This window comes from Meles meles, chromosome 11 (assembly GCF_922984935.1).
Source record: "Meles meles chromosome 11, mMelMel3.1 paternal haplotype, whole genome shotgun sequence".
Taxonomy (NCBI): domain Eukaryota; kingdom Metazoa; phylum Chordata; class Mammalia; order Carnivora; family Mustelidae; genus Meles; species Meles meles.
In genome coordinates, this window is record NC_060076.1 from 48,875,761 (window position 1) to 48,898,185 (window position 22,425).

General features: G+C 43.3%; 2 protein-coding genes and 1 pseudogene across 2 annotated transcripts; all 3 read right to left on the reverse strand.

Annotated features, from left to right (window-relative positions):
• Positions 1-10,660: 10,660 nt before the first annotated feature.
• On the reverse strand, positions 10,661-11,245 carry LOC123952851 (interferon alpha-1/2-like). Its single transcript, XM_046022431.1, has one exon. The coding sequence runs from the start codon at positions 11,222-11,224 to the stop codon at positions 10,661-10,663; it is 564 nt and encodes a 187-aa protein (XP_045878387.1). The 5' UTR covers positions 11,225-11,245.
• A 5,250-nt stretch (positions 11,246-16,495) lies between these two features.
• Positions 16,496-17,095, reverse strand: LOC123952847 (annotated as a pseudogene).
• Positions 17,096-19,958: 2,863 nt separating this feature from the next.
• Positions 19,959-20,531, reverse strand: LOC123952580 (interferon omega-2-like). Its single transcript, XM_046021843.1, has 2 exons — positions 20,127-20,531; positions 19,959-20,015 (listed from the first exon to the last, which is right to left on the reverse strand). The coding sequence occupies exons 1-2, from the start codon at positions 20,529-20,531 to the stop codon at positions 19,959-19,961; spliced, it is 462 nt and encodes a 153-aa protein (XP_045877799.1).
• Positions 20,532-22,425: the final 1,894 nt, after the last annotated feature.

Consider the following 22,425-nt stretch of genomic DNA (forward strand, 5'->3'; position numbering starts at 1 on the left):
ACCTAAAGGAGCTGGAGGGAGAACAGCAAATAGAGCTTAAACCCAGCAAGAGAAGAGAAATAATAATCATTAAAGCAGAAATCAATGAAGTAGAAACCAAAAGAATAGTAGAACAGATCAACAGAACTAGGAGCTAGTCCTTTAAATAATTAATGAGATTGATATACCCCTGGCCAGACTTATCAAAAAGAAAAGAGAAAGGACCCAAATTAATAAAATCATGAATGAAAGAGGAGAGATCACAACAAACACCAAAGAAATACAAACAATTATAAGAACATTTTAGGAGCAACTATCTATATACCAACAAATTAAACAATCTGGAAGAAATGGATACATTAGTAGAGACATATAAACTACCACAACTGAACCAGGAAGAAATAGAAAACTTGAACAGACCCATAACTAACAAGGAAATTGAAGCAGTCATCAAAAATCTCCCAACAAGCAAGAGCCCAGGGCCAGATGGTTTCCCAGGGGAATTCTACCAAACATTTAAAGAAGGATTACTACCTATTCTTCTGAAGCTATTTCCAAAAATCAAAATGGAAGAAAAACTTCCAAACTCATTTTATGAGGCCAGCATTACCTTGATCCCAAAACCAGATGAAGACCCCACCAAAAATGAGAATTACAGACCCAATATCCCTGATGAACATGGATACAAAAATTCTCACTAAAACACTAGCCGATAGGATCCAACAGTACATTAAAAGGATGATTCACCACAACCAAGTGGGATTTATTCCTGGGCTGCAAGGTTGGTTCAACATCCACAAATCAATCAATGTGATACACTACATTAATAAAAGGAAGAACCAGAACTATATGATCCTCTCAATAGATGCTGAAAAAGCATTTGACAAGATACAGCATCCTTTCTTGATCAAAACTCTTCACAGTGGAGGGATAGAGTGTACATACTTCAATATCATAAAAGCCATTTATGAGAAAACCGCAGTGAATATCATTCTCAATGGAGAAAAACTGAGAAATTTCTCCTAAGGCCAGGAACATGGCAGGGATGTCCATTATCACCATTGCTGTTCAACATAGTACTAAAAGTCCTAGCCTCAGCAATTAGACCAAAAAAAAAAAAAAAAAAAAAAAAAGCACATCCAAATTAGCATAGAAGTCAAACTCTCACTGTTTGCAGATGATGTGATACTATATGTGGAAAAACCAAAATACTCTACCCCAAAATTTGTGGAATTCATACAGGAATTCAGTAAAGTGGCAGGATATAAAATCAATGCATGGAAATCAGTTGCATTTCTATACAATAAAAATGAGAGAGAAAAAAGAGAAATTATGGAGTTGATCCCATTTACAATTGCACCCAAAATCATAAGATACCTGGGAATAAATTTAACCAAAGAGGCAAAGAATCTTTATGCAGAAAACTATAGAACACTCATGAAAGAAATTGAGGAAGACACAAAGAAATGGAAAAACATTCCATGTTCATAGATTGAAAGAAAAAATATTGTGAAAATGTCTATGCTACCTAGAGCAATCTACACATTCAATGTAAACCCTATCAAAATCCCATCAACCTTTTTCACAGAACCAGAACAAATAATCCTAAAATTTGTATGGAACCAGAAAATACCCCAGATAGCCCAAGGAATGTTGGGGGAAAAAACAAAAACAAAAAAACAAAGCTGGTAGCATCACAATTCTGGACTTCAAGCTCTATTACAAAGTTGTAATCACCAATACAGTATGGTCCTGGCACAAAAACAGACATATAGATCAAAGAATGGAATACAGCACTCAGAAATGGACCCTTAACTGTATGGTCAACTAATCTTCAACAAAGAGCAAAGAATATCCAATGGAAAAAAGACACTCTCTTCAACAAATGGTGTTGGAAATATTGGGCAGCCACATGCAGAAGAATGAAACTGGACCATTTCCTTACACCACACACAAAAATAGACTCAAAGTGGATGAAAGACCTCAATGTGAGACAGGAATCCATCAAAACCCTTGAGGGGAACACAGGCAGCAACCTCTTCAAACTCAACTGCAGCAACTTCTTCCTAGAAACATTGCCAAAGGCAAGTGGGTTAAGTGGCTGTCTTCAGCTTAGGTCATAATCCCAGATCCCGGGATTGAGCCCCACATCGAGCCCCACATTGAGGCCCACATTGGGCTCCCTGCTCAGCAGAAAGCCTGCTTCTCCCTCTCCCTGTACCTGCTGCTCTGCTTACTTGTACTCTATCTCTTTGTGTCAAATAAATAAAACCTTAAAAAAAAAAAAAGAAAAAGAAAAAGAAACATTGCCAAAGGCAAGGAAAGCAAGGGCAAAAATGAACTCTTTGGCCTTCATCAAGATAAAAAGTTTTTGCACAGCAAAAGAAACAGTCAACAAAACCAAAAGATAAGTGACAGAATGGGAAAAAATATTTGCAAATGACATATCAGATAAAGGCTAGTATCCAAAATCTATAAAAAACTTATCACACTCAACACCCAAAGAATAAATAACCCAATCAAGAAATGGGCAGAAGACATGAACAGACATTTCTGCAAGGAAAACATCCAACTGGGCAATAGACACATGAAAAAAAAAATGCTCAACATCACTTGGCATCAGGGAAATACAAATCAAAGCTACAGTGAGATACTACCTCACACCAGTCAGAATGGCTAAAATTAACAAGTCAGGAAACAACAGGTGTTGGTGAGGATGCAACGCTCCTACACTGTTGGTGGGAATGCAAGCTGGTGCAGCCACTCTGGAAAACAGTATGGAGGTTCCTGAAACAGTTGAAAATAGAGCTACCCTATGACCCAGCAATTGCACTACTGGATATTTACCTTAAATATACAAATGTAGTGATCTGAAGGGGCACATGCACCTGAATGGTTATAACAGCAGTGTCCACAACAGCCAGACTATGGAAAGAGCCCAGATGTCCATCGATAGATGAATGGATAAAGATGTGATATATATGTGTGTGTTGTGTATGTGTGTGTGTATTCATATATATATGTGTGTATATATATATGTATGAATATTATGCAGCTATCAAAAAATGAAATCATGCCATTGGCAAGGACATGGGTGGAACTAGAGGGTATTAAGCTAACCTAAATAAGTCAATCAGAGAAAGGCAATTATCATATGATCTCACTGATATGCAGAATTTAAGAAACAAGGAAGAAGATCATAGGGGAAGAGAGAAAAAAATTGAAATAAGACAAAACCAGAGAGGGAGAGAAACCATAAGAGACTCTTAATCTTAGGGGAAAAAACTGAGAGTTGCTGGAGGGGAGGGGAGGTGGGAGGATGGAGTGGCAAGATGATGGACATTGGGGAAGGTATGTGTTGTAGTGAGGGCTGGGTGTTGTATAGGACTGATGAATCACAGACCTGTACCCCTGAAACAAATAAAACATTATATATTAATTTTTTTAAATGACAGAGCATAAGTTAACAAAATTCAGTGCAGCAGCACTGGGGATGAGTGGCTCTGACAGAGGGTGAGAGTGAAGGCTGTACTGAGTTACCACAAGTCAGGAATGTGGCTGCCTCAGCCAGAGGCTCACACAAGACCAATTCCTGGGTCCCCATGCAGCTCTCAGCTTTGCAAGACCAGCTACCTGATTTTTCTTTTGTTCAATCCACATGTGCTCAGTTCTGAGGAGAGATGAGAGGAGTCACACCAACCAGCTCACAAGAGACTGGCGACCAGGACCCCAGCGGCTCACCCTCTATAGAAGGAAAGAGGATCCTCGCCCTGCCTGAGTGCTCTATGTAGTTTAGAAATCCACTCAGCCAGGAAAAGATGGCCTTGAGAAATCCAATATTAAAGCGAAGGGAACTGGATAATCCTAAAAGATTCTAGTCTTCACCTGGATAAGAACAAGGATGATGATGTTTTATGATGATAACACCGAAGTCGATTATAAGCCAACTATTCTGAGATCATGGAAATCATTAAATCAATCCTGTCAATATCCCCGTTTGGATTACGCTTATTTATACAGCTGTTTGGAGAGAAATAGAAGCCAGAATGGATGAATTATTCTGATGGTACCAAAGATCCAGGGTCAAACATTAAGGAGTTGTGAGATAATGGATTGTCTGGAAGCACCTGTTAAAAGAAGGCTACACATGGACAGAGGATTTAAGAACCAGGAGAGGCCCCATAGCAGGAAATCAGTCAGGAGGGGAAGGTGAGGGATCGAGGATTCCAGATTCACTTCAGATGCCGAAGGGTTGTTGTCTGTTGTAGTGTATGGCAACTAGGTGTGGTTTAAGTCAACTGAGCTGACTTGAAGTTCTTTTTTTTTTCAAGTTTTTATTTAAATTCCAGTTAGTTTATGTTGTGGGAAACAAAGGCAAAAGATAAATTAAATTTCCTTACACCTATGGCCCATTGACAAGTCCTCCAAACATGCCAAGTGACATTCTTCTAGGAACTCAGCTGCCTTCCTGCTAATACTTTGCCAAGGGCAAAAGGCAATCTTAGCCCAACCCCCAGCATCCTGTAAGTCTATTTTAACAGATAAAATTCTTTTGGAAAATTCCTTTATCTCCACCCCCCAAGATGTATGTTGTCCATCATTCCCGAAGTGTATGACCCACCAATATACATCTGAAGTGTCTCATGACTGAGTATCTACTGACGTAAATGACCTTTTACTAACAAGCTAGCCCCCTCAACGTCCTCGAAACGTTGTTTCCTATAGCTGGGAGGTTTGTGGTATGCCTAACCCCTTCCTTACTCTAAAGTATATAATTATCACTCCTCATGACCCCAGTGCAGCTCTTTCTGTCCACAGGTCCTGTCCCTGTGCTTTAATAAAACCACGTTTTTGCACAGAAGATATCTCAAGAATTCTCTCTTGGCTCTAGGCTCTGGGCCGCAACATCTTTCTTACATGAGTTGACATACAAAATAAGATTCGTTTCTGTAGAATTTAATGATTCATCACTTACATGCAATACTCAGTGCTCATCACTGTAAGTGCCCTCTGTAATCCTCATCCCTTTAACTGATCCTCCTGGCCACCTTCCCTCCAGTCTCCTTCAGTTTGTTCTCTATAGTTAGAAGTCTACTTTCCAGTTCACAGCTTTCTCTCTTTTTTTTTTTTTAATGTGTTCATCTGTTTTGTTTCTGAAATTCCACACATGAGTGGATGAAATCATAGGGTATTTTTCTTTCTCGGACTTATTTTGCTTAAAATAATACTTTCTGGTTTCATGAACTGACTGACTATATGTTCTAAGTAAAAGTTGAGAAAGTCTATTTCAAAGAGTCACAAGAGAGTAGATTTTTCTCCCAATTGAAACAGATGTTTGCAGCTGGCACTTGGTAACCCGCCTCCTTCGAATACCCTGCAGGCTGCTGTCGTGTCAGGGTCACCCGTGATGGGGACACTGCTATGGGCCACATCTGCATAGGAGAACTCTGTGCTCCCACCATCCAGTTGAACTTTCTCAGTCTCGGGAAGGACACAGAGAGACAGTTGACTCAATGCTGCCCTACTGTCCTACTGTCCCATCTCCTGAGGATAAGTCACTAATCCTGTGGACACTTTCCCATTTCTATTCTTCTTCCAGGTTCCCACACAGCTGCTGACCTTTAACACCTTCAATATTTCCAGATGGGCAGCTGTGGGTCTTTTGAGCAAATGAGCATCCTATGCCCTTGTTAATCAAAATGTAGTGACATAGGAAATGTTCAGGTTCAGAGCCAACGGCCAAAAAAGAATTCTTGAGACATCTTTGGTGAAAAAAAAAATAGTTTTATAAAAACACGGAGATAGGAACTTTGGGCAGAAATAGCTGCACTGGGTTTGTGAAGAATGGCTGGCTTTGTACCTTAGTTGGGGGAGGTAAAGATAAAGGGAAATTTCCAAACGGGTGTTCATATGCCAAGGAAGACTCATAGAATCCTGGAAGCCTAGGATTGTCACTGTAAGGTTGTTTTCCCCTCTAGCAAGAAAACAACATTAAGACATTTGGGAGTTTCCTGGAGGGAGTATTTGTCAATGGACTGGAGGTTATAGGAAATTTAATTTTATCTACATTTCCTTTTTGCCTTTGTTCCCCACATCAATAGGTATGCCCAAGCATTTGCAGAGATGAGCATCTGTGATTGTTTTAGTATAGATGTGTGCGCTGAGCTCCCTGCATTTAGCATGTTTCTGTGCGGGACTAGACATCTGGGGCCTTGAGCTCCACAGCACAGAAATCAGCTGACAGGGAGGGTGGAGGAAGGGCAAGTGCGCACTCTGACTCTTGAAGCTGCCAAACCTTGGATGCTTGTGGCTGGGTACTGCAGGGTGATCTCTCGAAGCCCATTGGTGGGCACCCAAACACCAAGCCCTTCCATCGCCAGCTCATCTGGCAGGTTGACCAGAAGCACTGGGGAAAGGAAAGTTGGCAGGGATGCTCACCCCTGTCACCCCTGTCACCCCTGTCTCCCCTGTCTCTGACCCTGCTGCTCAGCTCTCGAACATTTTCCAGTATTTAATAATCAATAACACTGGGATTGATCCAACCTCTGGCTATAGGGATTTTCAGAACAAGACTTACTCTTTGTCATAGAGCAAGGAAACAGGTTAATGACAGCATTAGAATCTCTGGATTTCAACAAGCAGCTTTTTTTTTTTTTAATGTAGCTCAAAGGACATCCTCAGGAAGAGATCTGATTTCTGCATAGATCCCAAACCTGGCCTTCAATCTTGGTCGCCACCCTTGTCGCACTTGGCCACCAAGAGGCGGTCTTCCCAGAGAGGAGCTTCACTAGGCCACCCTTCAACCTGATCCTGCTTTCTTTTTTTTTTTTTTAAGGTTACATATATTTATTTGACACAGAGAGAGAGAAAGATCACAAGCAGGTAGAGAGGCAGAGAGAGAGGGAGAAGCAGGCTCGCTGCTGAACAGGGAGCCCGATGTGGGACTCAATCTCAGGACACTGAGATCATGACCCGAGCCAACGGCAGAGGCTTAACCCACTGAGCCACCCAGGTGCCCCAGAAGGACATATTTAAACTACTCCACAGGAATACAGAGCATTATAAGAGATTACTATGGACAATTATACACCATTAAATTGGATAATATGGAAGACATTGGTGAATTTTGAATCACATACAACTCATCAATACTGAATCATAATAAAATACAAAAAGAGAAATAAAATAAGAGTTCATCCTTTCTGATGGCTGAGTCATATATATATTCTGTTTCCTTTCAGCCACAGCTGCTATTCTATCACATTGGATGGAAATCTGAGCAAAGCCTCTCTTGCAGGTGGTTCTGCAAAACCTAGAGATTTCATTTCATTGTTGCCTTCTACTTGCTTTCTTGTACTGTTCCTTAGGAAACCTTTAAGCTGAGGCCACAACAGAACAGAAAACTGTTGTGTGAGCAGGCTGAGAGGTCACGAACGTAAATGCCAAGGGTGATCTGGGGACTTCTGCTTTGGAGGGGAAGTTAACTGTTAGGACAGGGGAATGTGTTCTGGAATGTGGTGGGGAGGACAGGGTGGGTGCCATAAGGTTAAGGAAAGAGCATGTTCTTCTGAACTTCCACCTAGATATTTATTCTCACTCTCAGATGTTCCTAGAAGCCACCATCTCATCACGGGTGATAAATAAAAACCCTTCTTGGCAATGGGGAATGAATTGGTTGGGTTTCTCTAGAATCCACAACAGAATTCTGATTTTAGAGGTTGCCTCCTTTGGAAGTTAGTTTCTGAAGTGTAAGACACACAAGTCCCAAGAATTTTGTAGAAAGAGACAAACAATATTCTCATATATAGCTGTCTGAAGAAAAATAAGAGAATACCTACCATATTTTAAGTGGTTTTGATGTAGCAAAGATGTTGGGATTCAAAGCCGATGGCCAAGAGAGAATTCTTGAGATGTCTTTGATGCAAAAAAGTGGTTTTATTAAAGCAAGGGGACAGGACCCATGAGCAGAGAGAGCTGCACTGGGGTCATGAGGAGTGACTGATTATATACTTTCAAGTTGGGAGGAGGTTATGGATAGCATAAGTCTCTAAAGTATATTGGAAACAAGGCTTCCAGGACCTTGAAAGGGCTACCTGTTGTTGGGAAAAGATCATTTATTACTGTCTATAAAACCTTAGTCATGAAACCCTTCCTATGTTTATTTGTGGGTCATATGGTTAGGGGGATGATTTCCAAAGCGTATCTTGGGGACTGGAGATAAAGGAAGTTTCCAAAGGAATTTTTATCTCTTAAAATACACTTACAGGGTGCTGGGGGTTGGGCTAAGATTGCCTTTTGCCCTTAGCAAAGTTTTATCATGGAGTCAGCTGAGTTTCTAGAGGAATGTCGCTCTACATGTCTGGAGTGTCAATGGGCTGTAGGTAGTAAGGAAATGTAACTTTCCTTTTCCTTTGTTTCCCAAATCAGTTACTCTAGGGAACATGTGATCCTAGTTGCCTTTAAAGTGCATAAGTTGGGTTAATATTCACGATATTCTGTTATAATTATTAAATCAGGTTTTACTCCTGAAATATACACATGGATTTCCATGATTCCTTCCATGATTCGTATTTTCAGCTGATGGTAACCAGTTTTCTCTTCGCCTTAAATATTAAGAGACTCCTTGACCCAGCTTCCCACTCAAAGTGTGAAGAAAGCCTGTCAGTCTTTCTGTCCATGATAATTTTGTTATTTCAGAATTCATGGAAGTTTGTGATACCCGTAAAATTAGGGAAAATTCCTGGCAAGTAACATAAAAGAATTCTTATCATAGCAAACTCCCCTAGAAAAAGAAATGCAGTATATAGCTGCTGTAGTAAAACAGTGTCACAATGATGAAAGTTAAGTAGGTTAATTAATAAAACCAAAATTCCAAGAAACATTATTTTATCAGTAACAATAGACAATTTGATGAAGGATTGAATGAGTTATCTATTCCTAACCTATACAAGGTTATAATAACCAAGACAAGATAAACCATTATCAGTAATTAAGTATGGTTCAAAATAAATGCAATATTTAACACATTAACATGATTTGCCAGAACATCAATTCCATAAAATCACTCAGGGAAAAAAATGGCATAAAAGGACAAACTATGCACAGAAAAACTAACCCACATTGTTCCCAAATTACATGCTATATTCTTCTCCACGTCAGGTGCACTGACTTCTCTTATTCATGCTCCCACCCGCTCCAGGGTGGTCTCTGCTTATGCATTCCAACAAACCGACTCTCAGGAAGGTCAGCAAAAGCATCTGTGTTTCTGACATCGCAGGCAGCTTCAATCCACATCTTCCAGGGATCCGCTGATGCTCTTCGAAGCACATTTACTTCCCTAAAGACACTCACCAGCATCCTCTCTTACCCTGTGCTGTATGGCCAAGAGTCCACCATCTCCTTTGTGGCTCTTCTCTCCCCTCCCTTCAATAGTTGAAGAGCCTCAGAATCAAGTGTATGTTTGTTTCTCACATGACACGGTCTCCCTGCATGACCACCTCTGTTTCTGGCTTTGCCTCCTAGATGTGGACCTCAGCCGTGGCATTTCTTGTCAAATGCCAGCTCACCTTCCCCCTACACTGGACATACGTGCCTCCAGTGACCTGTTGAGGGATCCACAGCTTTTCTGTGTACTTCCTGACCCTCTCCATTCTAGCACCAGGTGAGAGAAGTCACTTCCTTTCCTTCTTCATTAGAACACTAGGTAGGAGGATTGGTTTTAGATCCCATCCCTACAGCAACCAAAGATATAGTCATCAGGACTGTCTTTATTATGTCCTATAGCCTAAGGGCAACGTGCAAGTTGTCTTAGAAGAAGTCCGTTGTTACTTCTGATGTTAAAATAATATCAGGGGTAAATGAATTCTGCCATCCATTTCTCAATGAAGCTGCACAATTAAACTTAGTGTTACTCTTTTATTTTTTTTAAAGATTTTATTTATTTGACAGAGACAGAGAGAGATCACAAATAGGCAGAGAGGCAGGCAGAGAGAGGGTGAAGCAGGCTTCCTGCTGAGCAGAGAACTGGATACAGGGCTTTATACCAGGATCCTGAGATCATGACCTGAGCCAAATGCAGAGGCGTAACCCACTGAGCCATTCAGGCACCCATAGTGTTACTCTTTTAAAAGAATGCCAGTAGTAAAAGTTCAATAAAAAGGGGTGCCTGGGTGGCTCAGTCAAAAATTAAGTGTCTGCCTTCAGATCATGTTGTGATCTCAGGGTTCTGAGATGGAGCCCTGCCTTGGGCTCCCTGCTTAGTGGGGAGTCTGTTCTTCCCTGTCCCTCTATCCCTCCCCATACCTCTGTTCTCTCTCTCTCTCCCTCACTTTCTTTCTCTCAAATGAATAAAATGTTAACTGAAGAAAAAATGATAAGCTGATTAAATATTTAAAGTATATTTTATTATATCCTGCAATGTAAAGTTGCACATCATAGAATATGAAAAAAAATTTGAATCTTACATATATCTACCTTAATAAATATTTAAATAGATAAATAGACACGAGCAAGGTCATCTGTAAGCGACTATTGCTTGTAGAGTTGACATGTTCTGAAAATACTTGACAAACTGACTGTTCATGTCTTTGGGACAGCAGAAGTGAGAGTCTCTGGCACGGCAGAACTCCGGAATGTGTGATGTTATCAGTCAGAGGGAATCATTTCCATGTTGAAACGGTTGTCACTTTCTTCTCCTGAATCTTTCTTGCAAGGCAGTTGATGCATACAAGGGTTTCATGATCTCTGCTCGGACCATCTCCCAGGCACAAGGGCTGTATTGCTTCTCTTGCAGATAGAAGGAGATTCTCTGGAAGTAGTTCCTCAGGATGGAGTCCCCATTGACGAGGGGCATCTCTCCCACCCCCGCCTCATGCAGGGGACAGGCTTGCAGGCGGTGCAGCTGCTTAGAAAGTCCCGAGCACAATTCCTCCAGGAGGGTCGTGTTCCAAGGAGCAGGTGAGGCCTCTGTGCAGAAGAGGTGGAAGGTCTTCTGGTTCGTCACATGGACAACAGATAGGGCTTGAGCCTTCTGCAGCTGCTTGCCGTCAAACACCTCCTGGGGGAAGCCAAAGTCGTTTCTGTACTTGTCACAGGAGCTAGCAGACAGTGTCCTCATTTGTCTCAGGAGCATCAAGGCCCTCCAGTGCAGCAGGCCATGGTCCTGAGGCAGGTCACACCCCAGAGAGCCGAGGGAGTGGCAGCTGAGCACCACCAGGGCCACCAAGAAGGAAGAGGGCAGGGCCATCGGGGATCTAGCAGATGCTGTTGGCCTGACTGAGGTGGGCCTGTCTGGAACCCGTGGCTCTAGCTTCTCTGAACATCTTCTCTTGTGCATGTGGCTTATGTAGGGGACATAGGAGTTTTCGATTTCTGAACGTTTCCCTTACTTTCTACTTCTCTTTTTGCTTTCCTTTTTGCACTTTCTACTTGGGTTTAGAACATGGTTTCTCAACCATTTCTTTTTCATATTGCCCCCTTCCTTCAGAGTCTTTTAAATACTTTGTAATTGAATCTTCCACTAAAATATAGTCATAGGGATCTACAGTCTATAGCACATGAGTACGTGCATACAGTGTATACATATACATATAGTTGTATTTCCACAAATTCCATGTCCATGCTTCTTGTGTGACACCCAAGAAAACCCAATAACAGACAATAAATACTAAGCCCTAAGCTTTTGTTAAACTCCAAGGTTGTGCTTTGACATACCACACACCTTGGAATATTGAAGCCTTGTTACCAACCCTAAGCACTACTTGTTACATTGCTGGAAGCAATTGGAACAAGTGTTCATTTTGGTGGGGGAAAGCTGGTAATGGGAGAGACTGTGCAGTTAAAGAAGCAGGGAGGATGGAGAAAAACTCAGGACCTTCTCCTTGCTTTAGCTATGAACATAACTGTTCTTTTTTAAAAAATTGTATTTTTGTAAAAGTTCATGAAAGCCATAGAAATTGGCTTGTAACACTAGCAGAGTCAGTTCATTCTAGAGAAGAGCTCTTTTTTGCTCTGGAGGAAAATCTCTTACCAGGGGACAGACTTCTACATACAACATGAGCTCGTGGGCACACCTGGTCACTGTCTAGCCCACCTTGCCCCCTCGCTGGCAGCCTCCCCTGTACAGACTGTGACCGGCCACAGACCAGCAGCCTCCTGCTCCTGTCTCCTCTCTGCTCCTGCCACTGTGACATCACTGCAGTGGGGACATTCCCACAGGTCCAATAAAAGTCATCAGGAGAAAAGAAGAGAACAAGGCTTCTCCTAGGAGAGTTTAAAAAAAAAAAAACTAATTTCAAACAACTTTTGTTCTTCTTTGTGGCTTTGTAATTGGAAGTAAAAGGGCCAGACAGAAACCACAAAGGACAAGGAAGCAGCTGTGTGAATGGGCAGGAGAGGCCGCTGAGGAGGGAGGGAGGACGGGGAGCTCACAGGAGGTTTCTACACTGGGGGAGAGGGAAACACTGTGACTGGAGAGTGAAAGGATGGGATCTCGGAGGGCATGGAGGAAGGGGAAATGTGCTGTACCAGAACGTACAGAGCATGTGGACATAGGTACAGTGTATAAGTATACATATAACATTATTGTGTATCTAATTACATTCAATTGATGGGCCAACTGTTCCCAATGGGTATTTTATTTTTTATTTTTTTAATATTTATTTATTTATTTATATTTTATTTTTTATTTTTATTTTTATATTTTTATAAATATATTTATATTTAATTTTATTTTTTGTATTTATTTTATTTATTTTTTTATATTTATTTTTTAAAGATTTTATTTATTTTGTCATCAGAGAGAGAGAAAGAGGGAGAAAGAGAGAGAGAACAAACAGGAGAAGTGGCAGGCAGAGGGAGAAACAGACTCCCTGATGAGCAAGGAACCAGGCACGGGACTCAATTCCAGAACCTTGGGATCATGACCCGAGCTGAAGGCAGACACTTAACCAACTGAGGCACCCAGGCACCCTACCAATTGGGTATTTTAGAGAATCAGCAGTTTGCAGTCAGTTACAGAGAAAAGGCTAAGAGAAGATCACTTTTCTCTTAGAAAGCTCTAGGAAAAACATAAGAAAATAGTCCCCATTCTGTTAAACTCTGACTCAATGGAAGATACTAGATACTTCGAAATGTGCCAGTTCATTATTAAAACAGCTCTAGGAATATTTCCACCCCACTTTACATCTGAGGAAACTGAGCTGCAGAGAGCTCAATGAGGTTCTTACCATTAAACAAGGAGATGGAAGCAGAATCCAGATGCAGGGCACAGTCCTGTAGCCCATGTCATAAATTCCTGCCTGAGGTTCCCCTTGGGGAGTTTTGAAACTTCTCTTCTTCCACACTTCCTGGAGATCATTCTTCCCTGATGCATCCCACCTGCACTGCCTGCCCCATCTCTGTGCCCCTGACAGGCTCCCCTTCTCCTTCTCAGCCTTAAAAGTTAAAGGTTCTCTGAAGCTTTAGGGCATCTTCTCACTCCACACTCACATCAGATGGAAGGACTTTCTTTCAGTACCGTGCCTCGATTTCCAAATATGCAAGGGACATTGCGATTTAATGCCTCCAGGACGTGCATTGTTGGAGAGTCCAGACTCACCCCTGCATCTCCAGTGGGAAGTCTGCTGTCCCCTCTTCCTGACTTCCCTCCCTCAGGCTCCTGGTCACAGATCCCCTTGGCATCTACCGTCTGAAGAGGTAGACTCCTGACTATCCTAGAGTGATTGCTTTCCCCCTCCCTCTGCTGGCAAAGCCAGGAGATTTCCCTCTACTCTTACCGGGGAGAGCCTAGTGGAGATTCCAAAGGTACAACTCACAAACCTGTGGGCTCCACCAACTAGGGAGGCCTGGACATTGTAACTGTCCAGTGGAAGCACACAGAGCCTTGAGCCATGATTCCGTAACAGCTCGAATTCCTATCACTGCCTGCTCCTGGCGAGTGTGACTGTCTGCGTACTCCTTTTTCTCCTGGTACCAGCGCTGAGACTGGCCCTGGGACCTCAGCCGTGAGTGGATCTAAGAAGAGTTGTTGCTTCAGTATTCTTGCAGTTGGTGGTTGTTGGTTTTGTTCTTGTTGCTGCAGCTGTGAGGTCAGGAAAAACGTTCCAAATGGTTCAGTGTTGATCCAGAAACCAGAGGATCCTGCAATATGTGAACATGTGAACAACTTCAGGCTACCTCTGTCCTGTACATGGAGGCCCTTAGAGATAGTCCAACCACAATGCTGAGTAATTTAACTCAACACATTGTATGGCTAAAGCAGAAAAAAGAGTCCTTAGAAAGATGGAACTCATAGCTATGTGACTTAGTGTTGTAGGTCAAGAATATCATTTCCAGGTCACTTTCCTGCTTTCTTCCTTTTTATCATTTCCCTTTCCTTATTTCTTCATTTGAATAGGAAGAGATGGGTCACCTGATTTTGACTCAGACTCCTTCCCAGGTAGTCATTCTGTTTCTTCTCTCTCAGATGGAGATGGATTTTCTGGAAGCACATCTTCAGTGCCAGGCCAGGCCCCTCAAACCCAGGGGAGACTCCGCCAATCCTGTCGCAAGTACCACACAGGTGTCTGGGGTTCTGGCTGCCCCTGGGGCCCTGGGCAGTTTGTCCAGCAGGATCAGGTTCAGGTAGCAAGTGGTGGCACCTGGTGAGGAAAAGGGTGAAGGTCAGCTCTAGCATCTCATGGAGGACATAGGTGGCCTGGGCCTCCTTGAACTGGCAGCCACGCACCATGTCCCAGAGGAGCTGTCCTGGGTCAGGGAAGGGACAGATGCTCCTTCTTGTGTCAGAAGCAGCAGGTCCCCCTGTGAAGCTCCCCGGGGCCAGGAGGCAGCTCACAGCCCAGAGCTGAGATGCTGCCACAGGAAACCAGCAGGATCCCCACAGAGGGGCTGGATGCTGCACCTGAGGGCTTCTGGTGGCCTGGGGGACCAGTGGGGGGGCGTCCTGGCCCCCAGTTCATCTTCAGTTCTTCCTATTCATGAGTCTTCAATAGAACAGGGTAGTTTTCATTTGCAGAATGTTCCGGTACACTTTTCATGCCTTTTCATTTTTGTTCGCTTTTCTTTATACATGCTTTACATGAATTAGAAGACATCGCCCATTTCAATTATTTTTTCATTTTTTCATCAAATTTAAATTTGTCCAAAGAAGGTAAATCTCTCAACACTATTTTGTTTCTATAGTCACTAACTTCTCTTCTGTTCCTCACCCTTCCTCCTCCTCCAGTATGGTTTCTGGTGAGTAATTCAGTCAAACCAGCTCATACCTGGGGACACAAACCCTCTACTTTCAGGCTTTGTGGACCCTTTCCATGCACCCTTTGCAATGATACAATTCATTGAAGCCTTTCTCATCTTTGAAATAGACTCTTAACCAATATTCACTCTTATCCTACTGCCTTAGGGCCATTCCACCTTTGTTTGCAGTGTGGCTCTTTTCTTCCCTGACCAGGGGTGGTTTGAGGCATCACTTTTAAATCCTTTTCTCATTTTACACTCTCTTCCCAGGCGACCATTTCCCTTGCTGGGCTTTAAGTGAATGGAATGGCTTGTAAATGGCAGATTCAAAGATTTTGTAAAGGATATTGGCACTTGGATGGCAACCAGTGTGATGTGGAAGGTAACTAGTGCTTTTGATTCTATTTCCTGACCTGTCTGCTTCCTTTCCTACTTTCAGAATTCCCATATTCTTTTCTTCTCCTTCTACCCTTTAGTATAACTGACATTAATTCACTATGATTATTGCTTGAAGGTTGTTTTTTCTACAAAACTAAACAATACAGACTGGGGATTGGATTTGTTACATCTGCCTTTACCCTGAGGACAACATACAAACTGACTTCCAGGAAGTCTATGGTATTATTTCTAACGTGAACCATGAAATACTGAGTGAGTTGTACCATCTGTTCTTTCCTCACATTGTAATCACACTTGTTTCCTCTTTCTTTTTTTATGATTTTCTTTATTTACATGAGAGGGGGAGAGAGTGCATGCAAGCGAAAGCCCAAGAGAAGGGGGAGGGAGAAGCAGAGTCTGAACTGAGCTAGGAGCCTGAGCAGATCTAATCTGAGGCTGCTGGGATCATGTCCTGAGCAGAAGGCAGCCACGTAACCAATTGAACCACCCAGGTTCCCCTTCTCTCTCAATAAGAAACAAGTACAAATAAAAGAATTTTTCTACAGAAACATTTGATGAACAAGAACTTGATAAATGTATATAGCATGTATATTTGTATTGCCACAAAGTGAAAATGTGCCTGTATTATACAGAGAAAAATAACTGGAATCTTATAAATAGTGAAATAAATAGTTAAATAGGAAGATCAGCATAGTGATCTGAAAGCCACAAGTGCTTGTACTGTTGACTTGATGTTGCTTAGTACTCCTGAGAACTTGTGACAAATTGATTCCATTCATGCCATGATAACAGCAGAAATGAGTCTTTGACACTCCAGACAGCAGAACTCCGGAAAGTCTGATATTATTAGTCAGAGGGAATCATTTCCATGTTGAACTGGGTCTCATTGCTTATTCCTTAATCTTTCTTGCAAGATCATTGATGCATACAAGGGTTTCATGATCTCTGCTCGGACCATCTCCCAGGCACAAGGGCTGTATTGCTTCTCTTGCAGATAGAGGGAGATTCTCTGGAAGTAGTTCCTCAGGATGGAGTCCCCATTCACGAGGGGCGTCTCTCCCACCCCCACCTCCTGCAGGGGACAGGCTTCTAGGTTGTTCACCCGCTGATAAATTCCTGAGCACAATTCCTCCAGAAGGGTCGTGTTCCAGGGGGCAGGTGAGGCCTCTGTGCAGAAGAGGTGGAAGGTCTTCTGGTTCGTCACATGGACGACAGAGAGGGCTTGAGCCTTCTGCAGCTGCTTGCCGTCAAATACCTTCTTGGGGAAGGCAAAGTCATTTGTGTACTAGTCACAAGAGATAAAGGAGATTCTCCTCATTTGTCTCAGGAGCATCAAGGCCCTCCAGTGCAGCAGGCCGTGGTCCTGAGGCAGGTCACATCCCAGAGAGCCAAGGGAGTGGCAGCTGAGCACCACCAGGGCCACCAAGAAGGAAGAGGGCAGGGCCATCGGGGATCCTGCAGATGCTGTTGGCCTGGCTGAGGTGGGCACGTCTGGGACCCGTGGCTTTAGCTTCTCTGAACATCTTCTCTTGTGCATGTGGCTTAAGTAGAGGACATAGGAGTTTTCAATTTCTGAACGTTTCCCTTACTTTCTACTTCTCTTTTTGCTTTCCTTTCTTCACCTTCTACTGGTTTAGAGCACTGTTTCCCAACTCTATGTACATATTTTTCATGATTTCCCTTGCCTCCAGAGTCTCCTCTGATGTTTTTAATTGCAACTTCCAGAGAAATTAATAACATGGATACAGTATTTATACAGTTATGTACTGTACTTATATCTGAGCTTTGTACATACAAAAGAAAGTGTCAAGTTACTCTTTTTATTCTTAACTCAATGCAGGGTTAAGAATGACTAACCGTTTCAAGTTTAAAGTCAAATTTTAAAGCTGTTGATGTTTAACAGTATAACTAAATTTGATGAGTGACCTATAATATATTTACTTATATAGTTTGTAATTTATATAGCACACATGCAAGTTAACAATTTCTACAAAAACATAAAAATTATTTCATATATTTAAATATTTAAACCATTCCAAGTTCCTAATGGCATTTGAAAACTTGATTTATTTAGTTTACACATTTTTAGTGTACTGAATTTGAATGTTACGTCAGCTGAAAAATAATTTTTAACTTCACATGCTACTAGTTACTTATCAAGGTATTTTCAAAATATATTTTCTGTTTAGCTCTATCTATAACTACTGAGGTACTGAATACATTTTGTAGAATTAAGTAATAAAATATAATCAATGTGTATTTAATTCCAAAAGGCCACATCACATCAAGGCTCAGATAGAAAAAAAACATCTGCAAGACAGCCAATGGCAGCTCATGAGTAAGCAAAGACCACCTGTCCCAGTGTGCCCCTGAGATCCAGAAAAAGTCCTCCAATCACAGCAACATGTTAGCCCTAGGTCTGTTGCACTCTCTGCAGACATTTCATGTATCTTCCACAAATTCCATGTCCATGCTTCTTGTGTGATACCCAAGAAAACCCAGTGAGAGAATAAAAATACTAAGGAAGAAGGTTTTGTTAGACTGTTCCAAGTTTGAACTTGGAGAGCTACAGACCATTGAGATATTGAAGACTTGTTCACAGCCCTAAGAACTACCTGTTACACCCTTGGAAGCATTGTAAGAACTGTTCTGTCTGGTGGGGGAATGTTGATTTCAAGGAACACTATGCAAATACAGAACCAGGGAACCTGTGTAAAGTTTTGATATCTTATACTCTGTTTTGCTGTGAAACTAACTGCTCTTTAGGAAATATCCCTCTTGTAGGGATGTCTGGGTGGTAAGTCGATGAAGCTTATATCTCCTGGTTTAGGCTCAAGTCATGATGTCCTGGCTCATAGGATCCAGCCCTGCCTGGAGTCCCAAGCGGGGCTCCATACTCAGTAGGGAGTCAGCTTGAAAATTCCTTTCCTCTGCCCCTCTCCTCTATACCTCATGCTTTCTCTGTCTCTCTAAAATAACTCAGTTTTAGGCACCTGGGTGTCTCAGCCGAATACACGTCTGCCTTCGGTTTGGGTCATGATCCCAGGGTCCTGGGATAGCAGCTCCCTGCTCACCGGGGAGTCTGCTTCTCCCTCTCCCTCTACCCGTCCTCCAGGCTCTTGCTCTCTCTCTCTCTCTCTCTCTCAGTCTCTATCACTCTCTCCCTCTCAAATAAATAAATAAAATCTTTTTAAAAACATTTGTTTAAGAAAATAAAATAAATCTTTTTTTAAAAACTATGTTTTCCAAAAAATATATAAAAGCTAGTGAAAGTGGCTTATTACACTAACAGAGTCAGTTCTTTCCTTGTTAGAGCATTTTTGTTTGTTTATTTTTCACCTCTGGAGAAAAATCACCTTCCAGGGATAGCCATATGCAGGGAACACAAGCCAGGTCTCCAGACTTGGTCACTGTCTTAGTCCATCTTGGGTAGGAGGTAACACTCATTCCGTTGCAAATAATTTGACAGGCCACAGAATAAAATGATCCTGCTTTCTATTTTGATTTAACTGTAGCCACTGTTACATCACTATAGCAGGGACAGTCCCTCATATCCAGAAATAGTCACCAGGAGAAAAAAAGAGAACAAGGCATCTTCTGGAAGAGTTTTCAAAAATTCTAGAACTTTCACACAAGTCTTGGTTTTAGTTGGTGGCTTTGTACTTGGAAGTAAAAGTATCAGACAGAAACCACAAGAGAATCTATTTATTTTAAGATTTTGTTTATTTATTTGACAGAGTGAGAGAGAAAGAGAACACAAAAAGGGAGAGTGGCAGAGGGAGAAACAGTCTCCTTGCTGAGATGGAGCCACACCCCAGGCTCAATCCCAGAACCCTGGGATCATGACCTGAGCCAAAGGAAGATGCTTAAACAACTGAGCCACCCAGGTGCCCCAAGAGAATCAATTTTAAGTTCTTTTCTATTCCATACTCTCTTCCCTGGTGACCACTTCCAATCCTGGGCTTTAATTTGATACTCTTGCTTGCAAATGGCCGACTCAAACATGTTTTCTACAGAATATTTGCATCGGATGTCTACCAGTCAACTGTGGGAGATAGCTACTGCTTTTGCTTTGGTTCCTGACAATGTCTGCTTCCAGAGTCCACTGAGAGATTCCATTTCCTCCTTTTTGTCCTTATCCCATTTAAAATAACTGATATTAATTAAATGAGATTATTGCTTGGAGGTTGGTTTTTCTACAAAACTCAACAATACAGGCAAAGGATTGGATTTTTTATGTCTCCCTTTGTCCTGACCACAATATGTATACTGGCCTGGAGAAAGTCTATTTTTTACTTAAAATGTGAACAATGTAATAACGAGTGAGTTGTACAATCCATTTTTCATCAGATGATAATCAAAATTGATTCCTCTTTCACTAAGAAACAGATATAATACTCATTCTACAGAAAATGTAATGAAAAACTAAAAAATGAAATATAGCAATTTTTTCTGCTAATCACGAAGTGTTTTAGAGGGCTCAGCAAACTTTCTCTTATCACTTTCTCCTGTACTTGTGGATTGTGAAAGGAGGAAAAGGGCCTCTGCATTTCCACTCTGACAACCTCCCCGGCACAGCGGCTGTGTTTCTTTTCCTTGATATAGAGGTGGATGCTTTGGAAGGCCTTCTGGACCACGATCCCCAGACACAGACAGGCAGGGTTTTCTTCTTCCCTGGGCTTCCAGTGTCCCAGGCAGCGATGAAGGCTGGAGAGGAGGTCATGGAGGGCGGCGTAGCTCCAGGCAGCCTGGCTGTGGTCTGTGCTGAAGAGGCTGAAGATCTGCAGGAGCATCTGGCGGTGGAAACAGGTGCTTTGTGTCTTCTGGATTTCGGTGATGGTCCGTCTTTCCCAAGGAACTCTGAGGTAGGTTCTGTCCTTCAGGCACGTGTGAGAGGGGACACTTTTCAGCTGTCTCATAGTATGAGGATGTCGTGCACTCTGGGCTATGGATGCCTAGCGAGGGAGCAGGCAGGGGTGCAGCAGAGCCTGGCTCCTGCCACTAGCCAAGACAGGTGGGCCTTGGAGGAGTTCGGGAGGATTCTCCAGGAGGCCGCGAGGAGGCGCGCGGGGTTGGTTCCCGCAGTTGTTTGCCGCCCAGGGCTGACTTAGCGGTCAGGTACCAGCTGCCTGCCGCTTTCATAGTTCGAGTAAACCAGGCCTTTCCGCCGCCCTTCCCGCTGAGCGTCTGTGGGACGCTTTCGCCCGGGGCATTTTCAGCCAGGAGGGCGTCCTGCACCTTGCAGTTGTTAATGGGCGCGGCCCTGGGACCTGGGCTCTGCTCCTGCGCAGAAACTGCAGCCAGACCATTATCACCAAAAACCAGTTTCCTAAAGGATTTGAGACTCTGGACAGGAGCGCGTTCAGTAGCATTTACAGCTTCTGTGTGTGTGTGTGCCGGAGGCCGTGACCGCGACCTGCTCATAGCAGGGTGGGAGGCAGGACACAGGGCAGGACGATGGGAGGATGGTGCGATGGGGCGTTGGGGCAATGGAACGATGGGGTGTAGGGAAGACAGTGTGACCGGACGATGAGACTGTTAGGCGATGAGGGCCACAGGATGTGGGTGAGGGAGCAGATGGGCCGATGAGAGGATGGGGCAATGGGGCAATGGGGCGATGGGAAGATGGGGTGATAGGGTAAAGGGTTGATGGGGCTTTGAAAAGTAGGATGACAGGATGATGTGATGCTAGGATGATGGGAAGAGGGCACACGGGGTGATGGGACTATGGGGCGAAGGGGCAACAGTGTGATGGGGACACTTGACGATAGGGCGACTGGTCAACAGGTGATAGGTCGACTGGATGCTGAGATGATGGGACAGCAAGGGGGCGAATGGATGATGGGGCTTTGAGATGATGGGGCCTTGAGGTGGCTGGGTGACAATATGATGGGATGATGGAGTGATGGTGGAACAAGATGACAGGATAATGAGACGATGGGGCCATTAGGCAATGTGATGATGGGGCGAAGGGACAAGAGCACAGGACGCTTTGGGACTTTGGGCCCATGCAAGGAAGCGGTGTTGGGAGGCAGGACGATGGGACAATGGGGCGACTGGGGGAAGGGAAGATAGGACAGTGGGATGATGGGGCAATGAGATGATACTTGGATGGGACGATGGGATGATGGGATGATGGGATGGGAGATAGGAAAATGAGAAGATGGTGCAAAGGGATAGAGGGGAGATGGGACAATGGCATGATGGGGCGATGGTCGTGGCGGAGGGAGAATGGATGAGGAGAGGGTTGGATGATGAGCGCTGGGAGGATGGGGCATTACCACCATGGGAGGATGGCACAATCTGCCAATGGGATGATGAGACAATGTGACCATGGGATGATGGGGCTATGGGAAGATTGGATTGGGGTGATGGGACTAAGGAACAATGGAGCGAAGGGACAGAAGGGCAATGTATGATGGGATATGGCACAAATGGATGACATGATGATGGGACAATGGGATGGTGGAACAATGGGAAGATGGGATGATGGGGAGATGGAATGATGGCACCTCTGGGCGATGGGGAAATAGGGCAACGGGGCAATGGAGACAATGGGAGGTTGGGCCAGTGGGAGGATAGAACGCACCTGGACCATAGTGAGGACACATTCCACGGAGCCAGTCACCTGCCACCATCGTCTGGAAGGAAGTCGTGTGCCCACAATGCGCTGTCCTGACTTGTAGACCGATTTGTCTGAGGAGCAGCCAGGGGAACAGGATTGCAGCCTGCAAAGGAGGAATATCAACACTCATACAGCATTGCAGTCCACTTGATCAGCATGAAATATTTCACAATACATATTAGATTAAA

What these genes read in the sequence shown, in the direction of transcription:
- LOC123952851 (XM_046022431.1), bottom strand. Translation starts at nt 11,224, where the DNA reads ATGGCCCTGCCCTCTTCCTTCTTGGTGGCCCTGGTGGTGCTCAGCTGC.
- LOC123952580 (XM_046021843.1), bottom strand. Translation starts at nt 20,531, where the DNA reads ATGAGACAGCTGAAAAGTGTCCCCTCTCACACGTGCCTGAAGGACAGA. An exon ending in CCTCCTTTCACAATCCACAA is followed by an intron (nt 20,016 to 20,126) that starts GTACAGGAGAAA and finishes CATTTTCTGTAG; the next exon opens with AATGAGTATTATATCTGTTT.